A 19,688-nucleotide genomic window follows, 5' to 3' on the forward strand; every position below is an offset into this window, starting at 1 on the left:
AGGACCTCAACTAGGTTCATTAGACATGACCTATATTTCAGCAAACAATGCTGACCATACCTGATCAGCTTATATTTATTGACCACTCAACTGCCTCTGATTTGTCACAATACTTGTCCGACATCCAGTATTTGATGAGCAGAAATTTCCTCCAATTAAATATTGGGAAGACCAATGTCTTCAATCCCTGCCACAAACTACGTTCCCTTGCCACCGACTCCATCCCTCTCCCTGGCCGCTGTCTAAGGCTGAACCAGACCGTTCACAACTTTGGCATTCTATTTGACCCTGCGCTGAGCTTCCAACCCCATATCTTCTCCACCACAAAGACCACCTAATTCCACTTCTGTAACATCACCCATCTCTGCCTCTGCCTCAGCTCATCTGCTGCTGAAACCCTCATCCATGCTTTTGTTACCTCTGGACTTGAATATACCAATGCTCTCCTGGCCAGCTTCCCACCTTGCACCCTCTGTAAGCTTGAGCTCATCCAAAACTCTGCTGCCCATATCCTAACTCGCACCAAGTCCCACTCACCCATCACCTTGGGATGTTTAACTACATTAAAAGCACTATATAAATACACACTGTTGCTGTTGTTGTTGTATACTGTATCAAGTGTTCACTTACTGTGCCCCAGATTGGGGCTTCAGCATCGTTCTCACTATTGACTTCTTCTCACTGGCCTGTAGTTACATTGGATGATGTATTCCCTTCATTTGCATCTAGTTATAATATGCCCATTCATATTTGGGCAGATGTAGCATACACCTAAAGTCAATTCTGGCAGAAAATGTTGGAAACAATGGGGGCAAGCTGAGTGCTTCCCAAAGAATTTCCCAACGCACTCCTCTAGAGTTCTGCCTGGGAGCCAGCGTAAGTTGAGTGGTAATTCTTGCCCTATGTTCCAAGTCCTGGTGTACAGCTTGGACTAACAATCTTCTGACCCAGAGCCAAGAGTTGTATCAAATGAACCAAGCTGATATTTTTCAATATACTTGCATTTCAGTATTAGTTGTACAATAAAAATACTTAAATCAGCATTATTTGGCATTCTGATCATTATAAAAATATTTTAATATATGTTAAATATTGTTCTACAATCTTTTACATTGCAGTTGGATTCACTCTTGCTATAAATATCACATCAGACTTGTAGCTGTGTGGTAGACTGTACATCTATTTAACCAAAATGTAAAGTGACATTAGTAATCGGTTAGTAAAGGCAACCAAATGCAATTGTGTACCAAGTACAATCAAAATTAACGACATGTAGCATAATTATTGCAGCAAGTTACAAAAGAATCAACAATGTTAGAACATTTTTCAAAAGGTAGATTTAATTACAAAGCATTGAAGTCAGAACAGAGCTCACAAAATGAGCGCTCCTAGGGAAATAGCCTATGCCTTTGAAAATAAACTCTCAAGTCAGACAGCAATTTCTAGTTGCTAACAGTGAAATAAGAAAACGTACTGATGTGATAAACCAAGTTGGCTATCGCCAGGCTAGTAGGGATTAAGTCTGCAGATTGCAGTTTGTCACACGTCCTCTCACTTGTAAAATTGATAAAGATTGCTTGTGACATTGCTAACAGCAAGGCTCTCCAGTGAATTGCAGTTATTGCTAACTGTGAGACTGAAAGCATTCTTTTCCCAGTGCTCTGCTCAAAGGTGTACAAGAAAAAGAATGCATATTCAAATTAATTTGAGTGCTTTGCGAACCAAAGCAACCTATGATTACCTAATTTTATGGGATTTTCTTTGAGTTGCTGTTTTGTGCAGTCCCTCTAATTTGATTAAATGAATCATAAAAAGGAAAGTAATCGTTAATTTAGACTCAGAGCTACAATACTAGAGAAATAATAAACAGGTTGGTTCTGCCTGTACATGCAATTATCACAGTATCATAGTAGGATACAGCATGGAAGGAGGCCATTCAGCCCATCATGCCTGTGCCGGCTCTGTGGTAGAGCTATCTAATTAGTCCCACTGCACCGCACTTTCCCCATAGCCCTGTAAATTTTTTTCCCTTCAAGGGCAATTCCCCTTTGCAAGTTATTATTGAATCTGCTTCCACCACCCTTTCAGGCAGTGCATTCCAGGTCATAACAATTCACTGTGTAAAAAAATGCTTCCTCATGTCACCTCTGGTTCTTTTGCCAATCATCTTAAATCTGTGACCTCTGATTATCGACCCTTCTGCCACTAGAAACAGTTGCTCCTTATTTACTCTATCAAAACCAAGTCATGATTTCGAACACCTCTATCAAATCTCTTCTTAACTTTCTCTACTCTAAGGAGAACAACCCTAGCTTCTCCAGAATTTCCATCTAACTGAAATCTCTCATCCTTGGTACCATTCTAGTAAATCTCTCTGCGCCGTCTCTAAGGCCTTGACATCCTTCCTAAAGTGTGGCACCCAGAATTGAACACAATACACCAGCTGAGGCCTAACCAGTGTTTTATAAAGGTTGAGCATAACGTCCCTGCTTTTGTACTCTATGCCTCTATTAATAAAGCCAAGGATCCAATTTGCTTTTCTAACAGCCTTCTCAACTCGTCCTGCCATCTTCAAAGATTTATGTACACATACCCCCAGGTCTCTCTGTTCCTGCACCCCCTTTAAAATTATACCATTTAGTTTATATTGCCTCTCTTCATTCCTCCTACCAAAATGTATCACTTCTCACTTCTCTGTGTTAAATTTCATCTGCATTGCTCATTTCACCAGTCCTCCTGAAGTCTGTTACTATCTTCCACATTGTTTACCACATTTCTGAGTTTCATGTCATCTGCAAACTTTGAAATTATACCCTGTATACCCAAGTCCAGGTCATTAATATATATCAAAAAGAGCAGTGGTCCTAATACTGACCCCTGGGGAGCACCACTGTATACTTCCCTCCAGCCTGAAAAACAACCATTCAACACTGCTCTCTGCTTTCTGTCCCTTAGCCAATTTTGTATCCATGCTGCCACTGTCCCTTTAATCCCATGGGCTTTAATTTTGCTAACAAGTCTATTATGTGGTACTTTATCAAATGCTTTTGAAAGTCCATATACACATCAACCGCACTACCCTCATCAACCCTCTCCGTTACTTCATGAAAGAACGCAATCAAGTTAGTCAAACACAACGCTCCTTTAACAAATCTGTGCTGACTTTCATTTATTAGTCCATACTTTTCTAAGTGCCAATTAATTTTGTCCCGGATTATTGGGGGTAATTTTAACCCCAAGGAATGGGTGGGTTGGGGGTGGGTGGGAGGTAAAAGTTATAGTTTTTCAAGTGGGACCACAACCCGACTCCAACGCACCCACTTCTGGGATTAACTCAGGCGCATTTGGATGCGCACGCATCCGAAACCCGGAAGTCCCGTCCCCACTTAAAGCCGCCGGGGGGATTGTTAAAGGGACAATGTACCTCATTGCGATAGTTGAGGCACTTAATTTTTTCTGTATTAAAAAGGTAAACCGAATTTAATCTTACCTGCATGGGTTTCCCATAGCTTCCGATTCTCAGCAGATGAAAGCAGGTGAGCAGGGCTGGATCCATGAGGTAAGTGCATTTATTGCACTGCTTGTGGGTCAGGAGGAGCTGGAGTGCTTCATCCAGGCCCAACAAGCTCACATGGCATGATAGGACCCCTATGATCGTCCAAACCTCCCCCACAATGGCGGACCGCCCCCCGCGATCCATCAACCCACCCCCCGATTGTGGACTCCCCCCTATCTCCTTCTCACTATAGTATGCATCCAGTAGCATAATAGCTCCTTTATTGTTCCTTAATTTCAACCAAATAGATTCTGTCTTTTACCCCTCAACTACATCATGCCTTTCCAGGGCTAATAGCTTCTTTGATCAATACTGCCATCACCCCCCACCCCTCTCTTTTCTCTACTTCCCTATCTTTCCTGAATATCTTGTAGCCAGGAATATTAATTACCCAATTCTCCACTTCGTTGAGCCAGGTTTCCGTTATTGCCGTTATATCATAGTCCGATGTGGCGACTTGTGCCTGCAGCTCACCAACTTCATTTACCACGCTACGTGCATTTATACACATGCACTCCAAATTCATCTTAGACTGCCTCGCATTTGCCCCTTGTTGATCCCTCCTGTTTCTGAACTATTATTTACTCTAGTGCTATTTGTCCCTCCCAATCCTCTGTGCACCTTGATTCTCCTCTCTACTGTTTCATCCTGGTGCCCATCCCCCTGCCAAATTAGCTTAATCCCTCTATCACAGTACCAGTTAACCTCGACCATGAAAACAATGGTCCCAGCTCTGTTGAGGTGCAACCAGACAATCTTGAACAAACCCATCCTGCCCTAGAACTGGTCCCAATGCCCCAGGAATCTAAAGCCCTCCCTCCTGCATCATTTCTCCAGAAGGATTAAAAGACTGAATAAGCATTGAATCGACACTGCAATATTCTGGAACTCCAGATAAAAACAAGATAATTGCATGTTGCTACTGCAATATGCTGATTTTATCAGCAGTACAAGATCATACTGGACTTTCATATATCCAGAGTGAAATACACAGAATAATGTACTTATGTACTTGCTGTATAAGAGTCGAGCAGGGGAAATGAGAATAAGTGAATAGCTCTTTTAGATAACTGGCATGGGTTCAATGGGCCAAATGGCCTCCTTCTATGCTGTAAAGCATCATCATTCTGGTTACCCCACACTCGATGAGTTAACAGATTTATTGATATCAGTATTTGAACATGTTTTAATATATGAATTGTGGAGTGTCACGGCTAATGGTGCTTAATAAGTAACAACAAAAGACTTAACTTCCAATCTGTAAAAAATACCATGAACTTGTGGCATTATTCAATTTGCAAATCTATTAGTAGCATTCTTCATAAGGATAGGACAGCAGCTCAGTTTGTTAGAGATCCATTGCATGGTGCCATGCATTGGTCAGATGTCATTTGAAGTCAAAAACCTGTCACTTGCCAATCTCAATCATATTGATTGGAGAGGTGCTGAGCAGAGGGCAGCTTCTTCCCAACATAGAGCCAAAAAAAACAGAGATTGAGTCATCACCTGGCTGCTCTTTTGTATTGCCAGGCAAACAGATCAAGGTCAAGACTTGAGAGTAGCAGACTTAATTGTATTTTTCAAGTCACACTCAGATTCCTCAACAATCACATGCACGTTATATACAACCATCTGTGGCTAAAATGATTCAGAATCAAGCAGTTGATATATGATGGCATGCACGTGCACATGTGCCTGTTCTGGAATACAATTACCATCTGTGAAATGCAGATCAATGGGAAGTTCTTACAGGTCACACCAACCTTATTCATTAAAAGTATTTTCTCTCATTCAGAAATAATTGATATAACAATCAACAGTTGAATGTTAAGCTTGAGATACAAGTGCTTATCTGTGCAGACTTTAGACTCAGAAGAAAAGACTGGACAAATGAAGAGCTCGTCCAGTTCAAAAGCTACTGACATACTCAGACTTTTACATCCTGATGCTGCAACAAACACTTTCAAATGTTGTGACAAAGAGTTTGATCTTCTCAGAAAAATGTTACTTTACAGATGTTACCAAGCAATTTTATTTTTCCTTGTGGGACTGGATGGCACAATGAAATCTGGCCCCACCATTGCTGGCTATGCTTTCAGTGTCTAGGCCCTAAGCTCTGGAATTCCCTCCCTGACTCTCTCCGCCTCTCTTTCCTCCTTTAATGCACTCCTGAAAACCTAACTCTTTGACCAAGCTTGTGGTTACCTGTCCTAATGTCTCCTTCTTTGGCTCGGTGTCAATATTTGTCTGTTTACGCCCCTGTGAAACACCTGTGACATTTTACTTTGTTGATGTTGTTAGGTTCAAATTCTGTCCACAGTTGAATATGGTTTATGCAAAATAAATTTGGATAATCTCAACCTGGTTCCTAGTTGGTATGTGCTCAAAACAAACAAAAAAAAAAATCATAATTAAGCATAAATTTCCAATCTAACTCAGACAGGCTATTAGAATAGGTTGTATGTGAGATAAAAAATTTCACACTAGCACAAAAGATGGTTCTTCTGGGGTTGAAGCTAAGCACGTTGTTGGAACAAAAAAAAGTAGTTTTTCTCTGCATCTGGCCATGCCAAACCTAGCCAAGGAGAGTGCCGGATAGAAAAGAAATTCACCAAAAACAAAGCAAGACTGCAAAGAATGTTTGGGACCTCAACTATGAGTTCCCACCTGATTAAATGCACATCTATAACATCTTTCCAAACTTAAGCTCCTGAGAGAGTTATTTTTGCATAAGGTATTAAGTAAATTAATAAGTTATCAACTTTAATTAATTATTGACCAATAAAATTGTAATAGAAACAAGGTTAACATGAATCCATGGAATGCTTTCCACTGGTTGTAACAGTGACACACTATTTCCCATCCTATTACCTAGTCCCATTAATAGTTGTTCTAATTACCCACTCATTCCCCTCACCCCACAGCAAATAAACCATCTAATTCTAGGGAATTATCTATCTAATATCTCTGAGCAGTCCAACTAAATTTGATGCTGCACTTAACCTCCACCCTATGCTGTTGCCAAACTGGATCTGTTTGGTTACTATTCAGCAGAGTTCTATGCCTAATTGTTGTTAGTTGATGTCTTCAAATCCCAACATTTGGTTTAGACCACTTTGCATTTCTTTAGTTCAAAGTTACTCAAGTTAAAGTTTCGAAACTAAATGGGCGCCAAATTTCTTGATACTGGGCAGGCTCTTCACTTACAATCCCAAGATATATGCTCAGATATAACTATATCACTTTGGTTAATGAAAACTAGTTTACCACTTTATTAAATCACTTTAAATCATATTCCTCAGTTCGAGAAAAACAAGCAAGGACTGAGCAAGATAAAATGCAATGTGGTAACCATGATTATCGTATTTCTCTGCACTCCTCCAATTCTTGCCTCTTGCGCATCCCCGATTTTAATTGCTGCACCATTGGCAGCCGTGCCTTCAGCTGTCTGGCCACTAAGCTCTGGAATTCCCTCCCTAAACCTCTCCGCCTCTCTTTCTTCCTTTAAGATGCTTCTTAAAACCTACCTCTTACATCTGCCCTAATATTTCCTTAAGTGGCTTAGTGTCAAATTTTGATTGATAACACTCCTGTGAAGCATTGTGGGACACTTTACTATATTAAAGGTGCTATATAAGTGCAAGTTGTTGTTGATGTTGTTGTATTTTACAAAATTAGAACATAGGCTAAACATTTGATTTATTTGACAATAAAAGACATGGCAGTGGCAAAGAATGCAAAGATTGCAATGTGTTGTTCTTATATTGTTTTTGGGATTCCTAATAATCCAGCATTGAATGATAAAGAAACAACTTGATTTATTATGAGTGAAAACAACTTTACATACAGCAGCAATCAGTGTCTCACTGGTAGTTTACAATTCCATCTTGTAAACTAACGCACTTAATCAGGATGGATCTAACCAGTTGCTTAATTGCAATATGAATACAATACTTCTCATACTCAAACTGATAGATCAGACTTGGCAAATGCTAGGTTAGCAGATGTAACATTAATGCCAGGCAGAGCAAAATCTCAGATCCCACTTCATGTCTTGCTTCACACTAAACTTGTAAACCAAAAACTGAAAGATTAGCCTCTGCCTTAATTTAACAGAGGAATACAAGCAGAGTTTGGCAAGGGTGGTACAGCTGGTAAACCCATTTAAACACACAGCTGTGTTTATTTTTAAATAATGGCATGCATCAGAATAGCCTACATTTTTAAACCACAATGAGTGGATACTTGGTAGGTCTGCAAAGAGCAATGAATACAAGTTTAAAGGATTACACAGTTTATTCTAGATTTGTAGTTAGTTAGTATTTTTACATATCTAAATACGCAATTATTTGTGCTTTAACATACAGTACTGCAATACAATTCTCATTGTGAAATATATCCTCTTCATACACAATGGCCCACACAGAGCCGTTCTTTCTGCTCTGTCGTTGTCTGCTCCCCACCACCTTCATTGCTTTCTTTGGCGGGCAGCCAATTCACCAGAATTAAAAGATTAATCAACACTGCTTCTTTCTTGTGCAGTTCAGCTGTCAATACTATCTGCACCATAACCAATTAAGCGTCGGAATCACCTATTCATAACAAGAGCACTTCCAATAGCAATTTCTGCCTCAGAAGAATACAGCTTTACATGAGCAGTAGTCTAGCGGTCTCTCAGGCAATCCTATTAGAGAATCAGGAACTGCTCATGTTTTTATTTTGTGAAGGTGAAAATCTATTTTTTTAATTCATTGAGACAATAGTACAAAATGGAAATTCTCAAGGCACAACTAGTACAGTATTTATCATTTTACCCTTGTGTTAGAAATGAATACGATATTACAGTACAATTTAATAACAGCATTGACACAAACCATGTGCTATTGTGAAAGGCAAGATATAAAGGAATGTCTAGGTGTAGGCACAATATTATGCTTTTTTAAAAAATAAAAGTGACTTCTGTCCTACTACAGAACCACCACCTACATAGTTTAGTTAGTTTTTTTTAAATCTAGGTCAGTAATTTTCAAGTCAAAATGACACTGTAACACAAAATGTATAAAGATCTATAAATGTGTAAAAATGAAAAGATAAAAGGCCTGTTCTTGTTTTAAATTTAAGTTTTAACATGTTGGTCAGGTAACGTTTTTGCCGATGGATCAGAAAGAACAATAGGGGACACAGATTCAGTATCTGGCTTTGCGTCATGCATACTGTTACTCTGTGAACCCTTGAGGAAAGTGTCCTGGTCTTCAGTAGATGAAGTAGAGGTAGTACCATGTATAATGGCTGTTGCCACCTCTGTCCCAGCAGACATCAATGGTTCATCATTTATAGTCACAGGCTTTTGTGCATCTTCTGCAGATTCATTTAAATCCTTGCTAAATTCAGAAGGCGATTTCCTCTTGATCTTTACATACAAATTATCTTGTTTGTCCTCAATTTGTTCACGTTTCTGGAATCTTCCAAAAAACCAGATGAAGAATGCAAACAAGAGAAATGCAAAGATGCTTGGGACAAAAGCAAGACACTTGACCCCAAGTTTGGCACCTATATACCTGCTGTGCAAAAACATGTCACTGTGGGCATAAGTCCTGTTAGTCAGAGGGTTAATATTAGTGGACCTCCATTCCCAGCTTAGAGTAGTTTTGTTTAAATCCTTTAATGTCTCGGGATCTTCTACTGTATAGATTTTCTGCCCAGGCCCCACATACTGGCCATATTCAGGTGGCTGGTAAAATATCTGATTCTTCCACATATTCAGGTCCAAAATCAATACAAGAAAGATGATCCCATAGTTAAACCATTTACCTGTAAATAAATGTGATGAATATTGTAAAAATCTGATAGGAAACTCTGCTTAGCCATGAATTGCCTTCAAAATTTACACAACACAAAACATTATTCCTTTTGGTGGTGGGGGGTGGGGGGGGCGCAGTCAGACAGTTTGTTTATGTAAAATATATAGTCCTTAACGGGGTTAAAGACCATGCATAACATTTTCCACAACATGAATGTATGTTAAAAATTGTTAGCTTTTCTATTATAGATTTCCAACTAAATCGCATATGGTTCTAAAGTTTCTATTAACTAAGAATATTGTTTATCATTGGAGAACTTTTTAAACCAGACAAACTTCTTTAGGTATGAAAGGTGGCAAACAGAAAGTAAAAAGACTTTAAACATTCATGTTTGCAATATATATCGATTTGCAACAATTTTGTCTTTTTACTAGAATACTAGTCAACTCTCATGGTGTCATTCGTACACAGTGAGTCACAACTAGGTATAATGTTCAGGTGAAGTGGGGTTAGGAGGGTGAGGAATAATTGGACTAGGGCACACAGACATAATTCAGTCCACATTTTAAACTCATACATTCTGTCTTTTACATTTCCATTTTAAATTCCCATGTCCACTATTTCATATTTATGTCCCTTACCTGTGATGCAAATGAGGTATTCCTTCTTGAATATCTTCTTAAAGTGAGGCAGTCTTAATTGAATGTGTGAGGTGGGCAGACCAGGAAGGTTGATTTCCAAATTTCCCATAAATTGTGGAAATTCCCAATCCTAACATAAAAAAGACAATTTTTTCAGCAATGAATCTCTCAATAATATAGTTTAGTGATAAATGAAAAACCTATTGACTGATGCCCTTAAATTATTGTACCATAATGTGCTTGTATTAAATATGTTAAAATATGACATGACCTATCCCTTTTGTCGTTACATCTGCACTTTTTTTCTTGTGTACCCGATATTCCCCAAAGTATCACCTATTTGTATAAAGGAAACAGAACAAATGTTAACATATAAAGATAATGTCACAGCCTAGCATATATTATTGCCAATCTGTTGCAGCACTGGCTCATTACATGTCTTGTTATACGACATCAACATAAAAATAATTTTAGTCCAAAATGCCAACCAACTTATCCATTCTATTTGAAACTCTTGTACGACAACTTTATTGCCTTATCAAAATAATTGTGCATTCTGCATACAGAAATATGATGGTTTTCAAATATTTAACACACACTTTCAAGATCACTACAAAATCTAAATCATCAGACTGCAATTTAATTTTCTTCATTTTTATTCTCTGCTTATGGTCAGAACCATTTACTTCTACACCAACAGCTGGCAACTGTTTTATTTGATAAAAGGCTCGAGCCCATTTTATTACACACCCGATTACAAGCCTCCACACAAAATGGGTGGCAGAATTCAGCCCAGCGGTCTGAATTGCTGCTGTTTTCTGCCCAACTCCTCTTTGCAACTGGTGATACAACTTCATGCATGGCTACAGTGAAATATGCCACTCAAATATGCATGTGGTTTAGTCTCACCAGCTCAACAAGATTCAAGGGGCAGCAGTGCCCTGTGATTCTGAAGTTATCCCAAAATTCCATACGACAGCAATCTCTGTTGGCATATGCTCCCCCTACTGTGAGAGTACCAGCACCTCACTGACAAACCACCTTTTCCTCAGGCAAGGCAAAGAGCACCAAGACTGCTCTTCTACTGATTGAACAGCCAGCTAAAGAAAACAGACAGTATGAAGAAAATGAACATAACGTGAAACACTACCCACTACATGTTACATTACTGTACAATGTCTAAGCTATTAAACATGACAACCTGACCTAAAGCCCAGCTTGATGTGTCATCCCTACCTAACAACGCTATAGCCTGGAAATAACTGTGAGCAATGTTATTGAACAAAAGCTTAACAAATTTGTATCAAGTTCCTCTCTCTGCTATTTTAATAGAGGCATTAGCTCCATTTAAAATAAATGAGTTAACACCACCATTAAAATAGCATAGAAGAATTGGAAATTAGCTTGTTTATCATTCATAAGACTGAAGGGATTTAACCTTGTCATCTGAGCTGAGAAAAAAAACAAGCTGAGGGATGAGCAAACACATATTTGTCCTAGAGCTAGAAATTCTGACACCAGCAGATCTGTGGCATATCCAACCAAAGACTTGCTAACCCTTTTGTTTTTCTAATGGCCAATCTGGGAACTCTTTGCTGAATGCCTCCAACCCACCAGAGATTCCTATATTGTTGGGTGAGCCTTGCGGCAATATGCCAGTATGCACTATTATCTTCTGCAGCAACATTTGATTTTTTTTTCCCCCATCTGCGATTACTATTTGAACTTAATCAATAAAATCTTTTTCAATGGATCTGCTCAGAGAAATTTCTGCCAGAAGCTCCTGTGTTGACATGAATTTTTCAGGTTTTTTTTCCACGTTTACACGTTAGAATCTCTGCCACTGGACTCATAAAACATGTTGTTAATTTACCACAGACCAGGAAAGCAAGTGTGCATGCAAAATAACATCATCAGCCTATAGCAGGGACATGAAATAAATCTGACCAATATTTCGGCAGGAGGGCTGGTAGCTTGACAATCCTATTTTATAGATCATAAAGAATGAAATTGGAAACAGTAAAATGGAGCCTTACTCGCTTTCAATCTTAATGACAGGATCCTTTTTCGCAGCTATGCAGATTTCAACATTGCTGTATTATTTTTGCATAAAACCAGTATCTTATTTTATATTTGCTATCATGGTTAATGATTCTCCTGTAAACAAGTCTTTCAAAATCAGTACATACTAAATTAAAAAGCTACAAACCATACCAATGAATATTTAGAATTCAAGTTAAAAATAAATAACTTGTGATCCAATAATATGAAGCAATTATAACAAGTAATAGTAATAAAATGCTATTGCAGTTGGCAGGACTATTTCAATTGAATGAGCAAATAAAGCTATCATTTACTTTGGGAAACTGGTCCTTGCTACTGAATATAGACGGAGGCAGCTCGCGTTAATGGTTCAAGTCAGTTCAACAACTAGGACTTGGTTCCCTTAAATGATGATCAACCTATTGATCACTCAGAACATGTCTTATTCCTAAGTGCCTTGTGACATTTTCCTATGTTAAAGGAGCTGTGCAAATGTAAGATGCTGTCGTTGTTGTTGTTTCTGTTCACACAGTAGCATAATTTTCTGGTTGGGCGTATGCTTGACCAGAAGTCAGGCAGCGTGGGATAACACCTACCCGACTTTTAGTGCAACGAACCCGCAGGTATTTCTGGGATCAGCTTCGTTACAATATTGTCGCTGAGCTTCGAGAGTTAAAATGCCTGTGATTAGGAGCTTGCCATTGGTGAGTGAGAAATCAGGTATTGCTGCAAAATTTAAAGGGCTGCAGTAATTCAAAGAGGCAGACATGGCGACTTATAGATTTGCATGCCAGGAAGCTTTTTTTTTAAAGAAAAGAACATCTGTAAGAAGTGCAAGAGGCCAGAGAGTAGCCCATTTCTTGGCAGGTACCGTTGAAAGTGTACTGCAGAAAGTGAGAATGTAAACATGGCAGGACCCCAAGAGCAGCAACCAAGGGGTGATAAGTAGTGTGAATATCACTTTCATCATACAATGTACCTGGAAGCAATACCAGAAGAAATTTAATGATCTTACCAGGTCAGCTGAGGTAGAAGAACCCATCATTACTTTCCATTAATGCAGTGCACTAAACACGTATGGCACTTAACATTACCTTCCCCATACACTTTCAATTCTTATATTAATGTGAATTACTCATTAAGGTACACTTTGCATCCTGAACCTTCAACTGGAAGTGTTCTGACACTCACAACCTTACATGTATTCAGCTCAATCCTTCCATCTAATGTGGCTGAATATTTTATGCACCTGTCATCACACTCATAAAGGGCTGCATGTTGACATTTGGGTATTATTTCATATCATCATAACAACTGAAACTACTCTGGTTGTAGGAAAAAACAGCATATGAGAGAAAAAAAACATTTACAAGAAGAGAACTCTTCAACAATCATCCTCTAATCCCATATAAAACCTGGGGCAGGAGGCCAAAGGGGAGGCTGGAGGTGGGGAGTTAGGGCAATAATAAACTTCTCCTGCACTGCCTTCTCAACTCCACTCCAATTTCCAGTCAGTTTCATCTAATTTACCCCCGAATAGAAATTCGAGGTTTTTTTTTCCCCAGAAAGCAGTACAGTCGTACATAAGGTTTGCAAACCCAGGATTATTGCATTTTAGGATTTAATTTAGTGCAATTTGCAGCTTAAAGTTCCAGGCTATCCAGGATTGTGGAAGTAATGAACGCTACAGAATGACGGTCATAAAACCAATAACAGCAGTACTTGAGACATTACTGAACTTCCTCATTTGGTGTACCATCACTGTTACACGTGATTTTCTCGCTCAACAATGGCACCTCTGGGTAGAAAACTGAAGTGACAAAGGTAGCATCAGTACAGATATTACAGATATATAGAAGATTGTTGATGGCTTGCTTCATTTGAAGAATACAAGTCAAAGGAATATGGCAATTCTTGTTAAAAGAATAGCAAACCAGTGCAAAGAGAAATGCGCCAACAAATATTGAAGATGACCAACGCTTCTACCAAAAATTTTCACGCTAATCTTAAGGTAAAACACAAAAGCACAACACTAACCCAAGGAAAAGAACAACAAACCTACTACTACCCATACTAAACCCAATGATGACTCTGGAAGTTCTACCTGCTACTGCGACCACAAAGGTACAATGCATAATTCATATCTTTGGCACTGATGAAAATAGTCTGCAAGCAACGCTTGCACATGACTGAAGGAGATGGACTGCTTTTCCTCAGCTCTGTTCCTCGGCTTATCTTCAAGCGGCATTGCAAGCAGGATTCGTTTTGTCAAGGTTAATAAAGTGATGGATAAATGTTTTTAAAAAGCAATTGGATAGTTGCTTGAAAAAGAGCAATGTTAAAAGGTCTGGAGAATGAGCAGGAGAGTAGGATTTGACTAGGTGACTCATATAGAGAACGACACTAGCATATTGGATTAGCCAAATGGCCTGTTTCTGCAGTGTAGAATTCTTTGATTCGATCATGGTCAAACAGTAATAACATTTATAATGAGTGACTTGCCAGCTCACAGGAAGAGGGGGGGAAAATTCAGCCTGAATTTAGATGAGTGGTCAGCGACATGAAACAGGCAATATATGAAGATATCTGTCTTTGCTTTGGATGGAAGTTTTTGGAGACCTGAATTGATTAGAACTCAGTTCTATGTCAGCTGGAAAATGTATCCAGCTATTAGAAGTGAAGCAAATTGTATGGCCTCTCATTGTCAAATGATATTGGGTACATCACAGCTGACAGTATAATGGTACAAGTTGGGAGAGTTATAAAAGCTGAACAGCAACTCTGCCAGGTGCATGTGATCCAACTTGCAGTGCTGGACACACTGTACAACAGGAAACCTGTTTAGCTTCCCATTTGATTCCTCAATTGTGGATGAGTCCAACTTCAAAGGTGAAGAACTTCAACTTGAATCTAAAATAAGTAACCATGATAATAATGATTACAATAAAGATCAGGATATCTGTTTTGATGAAGAAGATAGGTTCAGTGTCATCCTTGTTGCAACTACTGACACGAGTGTACTGATACATGATCATATCCATTCCCTGATTCACTTTTAAAATTTGCAAGTAAAAAATTACAAGCTTTAAAGATAGCCTAAAGAGGCGAAGAACAGAACCTAATTCTAGATAAGGGGACACAGCAGAACACATGCTAGTTCTAAAGATCTCCATTCAGAAGAGTGTTATTGATTTCAAATGCTCATCAAACGTGTTTCTTGTTTCTGAAGAATTTAATCAGATAAACAGTGGCTGCAAATTGGTTGCAGAGGTTTTATGTTATGGAGCCAATACTGCCATGAAGTTTACAGTCACTCATTTGGATAGGTGTAAAAGTCTATTGGCAAAATATTTGTTTTGGCTGTGGGAAACATAGTAAAGAAGCATTGGTCTAATAATTCAAGTGATCCACTCCAGTACCTGAGGAACTGACAAGTTATTGCTTTAAATTTAGATTTAGATTTTTTTTCTTAATTTCGGTACTTGCTATTGTAAAAAAGCAGTGTGTTTGTTGTTGGAGTGGTTGGTAGAGGAGATCCTATCTACTTTCGTACTTTATTGCCTGTGAAGTACTTTGGAACATTCTCAGCTCATGAAAGGCACTGTATAAATGCAAGTCCTTTCTTTCTTTCCTTGCAAAGATGCTAAAATTATGTCTTCTTTAAAATGTCAACTTTGTAGAAACCCAGCAGCATTTTCAGTGGCAGAAGTAATTTCTACAAAACCACATCCTTGTCTTGGTGATAAAACTCTCAACACTAGTATCTGAGAAGCTTTTACAGTAGTGCAAAATGAACAGCTAGAAGTACCCTCATGTTTATAGATGATGATTTGATCTTTTATAAACAGTTACGGTTATGAGTTAATACAGGTGGTGGTGTTCTGCTTACTGGGCGTAGTGGTAGTGAAAGTGGAATACATGGGTCGACAGACATGTGACTGTTGTCATTAAGTCTCAGATTAGTCACTTTGATCAGATATGCTAGGGGTGATTTTAGACGTGAAGTTGGCAGAGTGGTGGCGTTGTCCGCCCGAAGCTGGGGTCGGGAGATCCAAATCAGTTTCCGGTTCTGGCCTCATTGAAATATCGCTGGGGAGCTGGGGGTCCCGCTGCAGCTCTGTGATTGCAGGAAAGCCGGTTCACATACTGAGCTGGCCAGCAGGTCAGGCCTCAGGGGCGCGGAGCTGATCACAGAGAGTGTCGAGCACGGGCTGACAGTGAGCCGTAGAATTTTTGTGGAGACAAGAGGAGCATTCTTGCAAAAAAAATGTTTGGGCCTTTTCGTGATAGGCCACCAGCGCTCCACCCTTATGTAGAATGAAATGAGGTCCCATAATTGGCATTGGACTCCGATTTCCATTTTTAAGCAGCCTCCCGCTGGGCACGCTGCTCACCCATTTACAGGCCCACGTGAAAATTGCATCAGGTAGTCCTTGGGCATCAATGGGCTGGCTGAGGTGTCCCTTCCAAATTCAACTGTCGGCCGCCCATTTCTCAGGTGAGAAATGGGAGGCCCACAGATGAAAATCACCCCGTTGAATCTAGAGCTGACTACAAGGGAATAATAAGATCACTTTCCCATTCGAACAAAACAATATTGTTATGTTGAGTATGAAAATTAATACATTGTAATTATTCTTGTAGACTGTTTCCCCCCTCCCACCTCCCGCCAACTTTTAGGAGGTCCCGGACATGCCGTCTTCAAATCCTGTGATGTTCAATAGGATCCTGCGACTGGCAAGATTGAATTCTGGAGTCACAGCTGGCATCTGTGATTGTAAACTCGAGTAGAAAACAACTTTCTCCCCAAGGCATAGAGATCTTCACTCCCTACCCAACCAACAACTGTGTCCATTTTAAAAGGAATGTAGTAAATAATGTGCAGGTGATCCAGTGAAACATTTACCTTTTTGTTCAATGGCATGGGCTTTTCTTAGCCAATCAAAACAACAACAACTTGCATTTATATAGCACCTTTAATGTAGTAAAACACTCCAGTTCCTTGTGAACAAAGAATAGAATATTACAATTACATGCTAATACTATTTAAATAAATTCAGCTGCAGGCAGCTGTGAAAACAGGTCAATATCACATATTTGATTCTGAATAAATGTTAAAGGGACACACATTTTGCTGCTAGCTTTGGTGAGGATTAATGACTTTTTTTAATTTGCAGCAAAATGGAGTTATACCTTACAGGGCCCCAGCTAACCACACACTATCCCCAAGTCTGGATGGTACAAAGGCAATACTGCTCATATAACTAGCGTATCAAAGCACTGACTAACATGGTTGCTACTTTTTCTACAGCTTTAAGTTGAGCTACTGGGTTTATTTTGCAGGTACATTTTATTTAATCCTGATTTTAATGGTATGGTCCGATTTATTTGAGGTGACAAGTAATGGGTTTCATTACTTAATTGAGGTTCAATACTTTTTATGATGTTCCTTTGATTGTCAGTTGGTTTCTCAACTGCTGGATTGAAGCTGTTGCACTTGTTAATTAGATTGAGTGGACTGTCATTCTAAAATTGGTTAACTTACCGATGAGTGAGTTTGAATCTATAATGTGCGGAAGACTGTATTTTTTCAGTTTAGCTGCCACCCATTTATCAAAACACGTTGGGTGATGTGGGAAAACCAGGCTCTGTTCTTCATCACACTTTATTAGTTTTGTGTATTGCATTTTGTTTTTTTTGTTGAACTGTTTGTGCTTATTAACACAAAAAGTTTTTACAATTATTTTAGAAGGAAAAGGATAGCCAAGGGTAATATAGGCCCTTTAAAAACAGATGTGGTTAATATTACAAAAGAAAATAAGGAAATAGCAGACTTGTTGAATAATTACTTTGTGTCACTCTTCACAGTAGAGGAAGAGAATAATATTCCTTATATTCCAGGGAAACTAATAATGAATCAAGGCTGGAACTCACTAAAGTTAACGTAAGCAAGAAAACAGTATCAGAAAAAATAATGGCACTAAAGACTGACAAATCCTCAGGACCTGATGGTTTCCACCCCAGAGTTTTAAAGGAAGTAGTTGAGGAAAATGCAAATGCTTTAGCCATAATCTTCCAAAGCTCCCTCGATTCAGGAATTGTCCGTTTAGATTGGAAAATTTCAAATGTAACTCCATTATTTAAGAAAAGTAAGAGAGAGAAACAAGGAAAGTATAGACCTGTAGTCTAATATCGGTTGTGGGGAAGTTATTGGAATCTATAATTAAGGAAAGAGTGACTGAGCACTTAGAGAAATTTGAGCCGATTAGAAAGAGCCAACATGGATTTGTAAAGGGTAGGTCATGTCTAACGAACCAAATTGAATTTTTTGAGAAAGTAACTAAAGTAGTAGACGGGGGAATGTCTATGGATGTAGTTTATATGGACTTCCAGAAGGCATTAGATAACGGCCCATATAAGAGATTGTTAGCTAAAATTAAAGCTCCTGGAATTGAAGGAAAATTATTGAGCTGGTTAGGAGATTGGTTAGGTGGTAGAAGACAGAGAGTAGGGATAATGGGCTTGTACTCGAATTTGAAGGAAGTGTCTAGTGGTGTCCCACAAGGAACTGTGATGGTGCCTCAACTATTCACTATATTTATTAATAACTGAGATAACACAATAGACAGCCATATATCCAAGTTTGCCTATGACACAAAGATTGGTGGCATAGTAAGTAATGTAGATGGGAGCATAAAATTACAAGGAGACATTGATAGATTAAGTGAGTGGGCAAAACTGTGGCAGATGGATTTCAATGCAGGTAAGTATGAGGTCATCCATTTTGGACCAAGAAAGGATAGATCCGAGGATTTTTAAATGGTGAAAAGCTAGGAACATTGGAGGTCAAAAAAGATTTTGGGGTCCATGTACACAAAATGTAGTGGTCAGGCACAAAAAATAAGCAAAAAGGCTAATGGAATGTTAGCCTTTATAACTAGAGGGCTAAAATATAAGGGGGAGAATTTTTTTCTACAGCTGTTCAAAGCCCTAGTTAGACCACATCTGGAGTACTGTGTACCGTTCTGGGCACTGCACCTTAGAAAGAATATATTGGCCTCGGACGAAGTGCAACACAGATTCACCAGAATGTTACCAGGGCTCCAAGGGTTAGATTATGAGAAGAGATTACATAAAATGGCATGTATTCCCTGGAATATAGAAGGTTAAGGGGTGATTTGTTTGAGGTTTTTCGGATTTTGAAAGGATTTGATAAGATAGATAGAGAGAAACTTTTTCCGCTGGTGGGGGAGTGTAGAACAAGGGGACATAACCTTAAAATCAGAGCCAGGCCATTCAGGAGAAAAGTTAGGAAACACTTCTTCATGCAAACGGTGGCAGAAGTGTGGAACTCTCTCCCACAAAAAGCAATAAATGCTAGCTCAATTAATAATTTCAAGATAGATTTTTGCTAGCCAAGGGTATTAGGGGGGTATGGAGCCAAGGCTAGGAAACAGATCAGCCATGATCTCACTGAATGGCAGAACAGGCCCAAGGGGCTGAATGGCCTACTCCTATTCCTATGTTGCTATGTTACGTGAGTTGAGAAAATCAATACATTAATGAAATGAGTAGAAGAGGATTTTGAAAAGAGAGAGTCCTAAATTATTGTCTCACTTTTGCGGAAAACTACATTTTCTCTTCTTG

General features: G+C 39.0%; 1 protein-coding gene across 3 annotated transcripts in view; it reads right to left on the reverse strand.

The window, feature by feature from the left end:
• Window positions 1-7,833: 7,833 nt before the first annotated feature.
• The window catches only part of tmem117 (transmembrane protein 117), a 233,891-nt gene continuing 222,036 nt past the window's right edge, over window positions 7,834-19,688 (reverse strand). For all 3 annotated transcript variants that reach the window (XM_068000042.1, XM_068000040.1, XM_068000041.1), the window contains exons 7-8: window positions 9,999-10,128; window positions 7,834-9,367 (exon numbers count right to left, since the gene is read on the reverse strand). In XM_068000042.1, coding sequence (XP_067856143.1) covers window positions 8,673-9,367; window positions 9,999-10,128 — 825 coding nt within the window. In that variant the 3' untranslated portion in view covers window positions 7,834-8,672. The remainder of the gene's footprint in view (window positions 9,368-9,998; window positions 10,129-19,688) is intronic.

Source organism: Heptranchias perlo, chromosome 18 (genome assembly GCF_035084215.1).
Source record: "Heptranchias perlo isolate sHepPer1 chromosome 18, sHepPer1.hap1, whole genome shotgun sequence".
Classification (NCBI taxonomy): Eukaryota; Metazoa; Chordata; class Chondrichthyes; order Hexanchiformes; family Hexanchidae; genus Heptranchias; species Heptranchias perlo.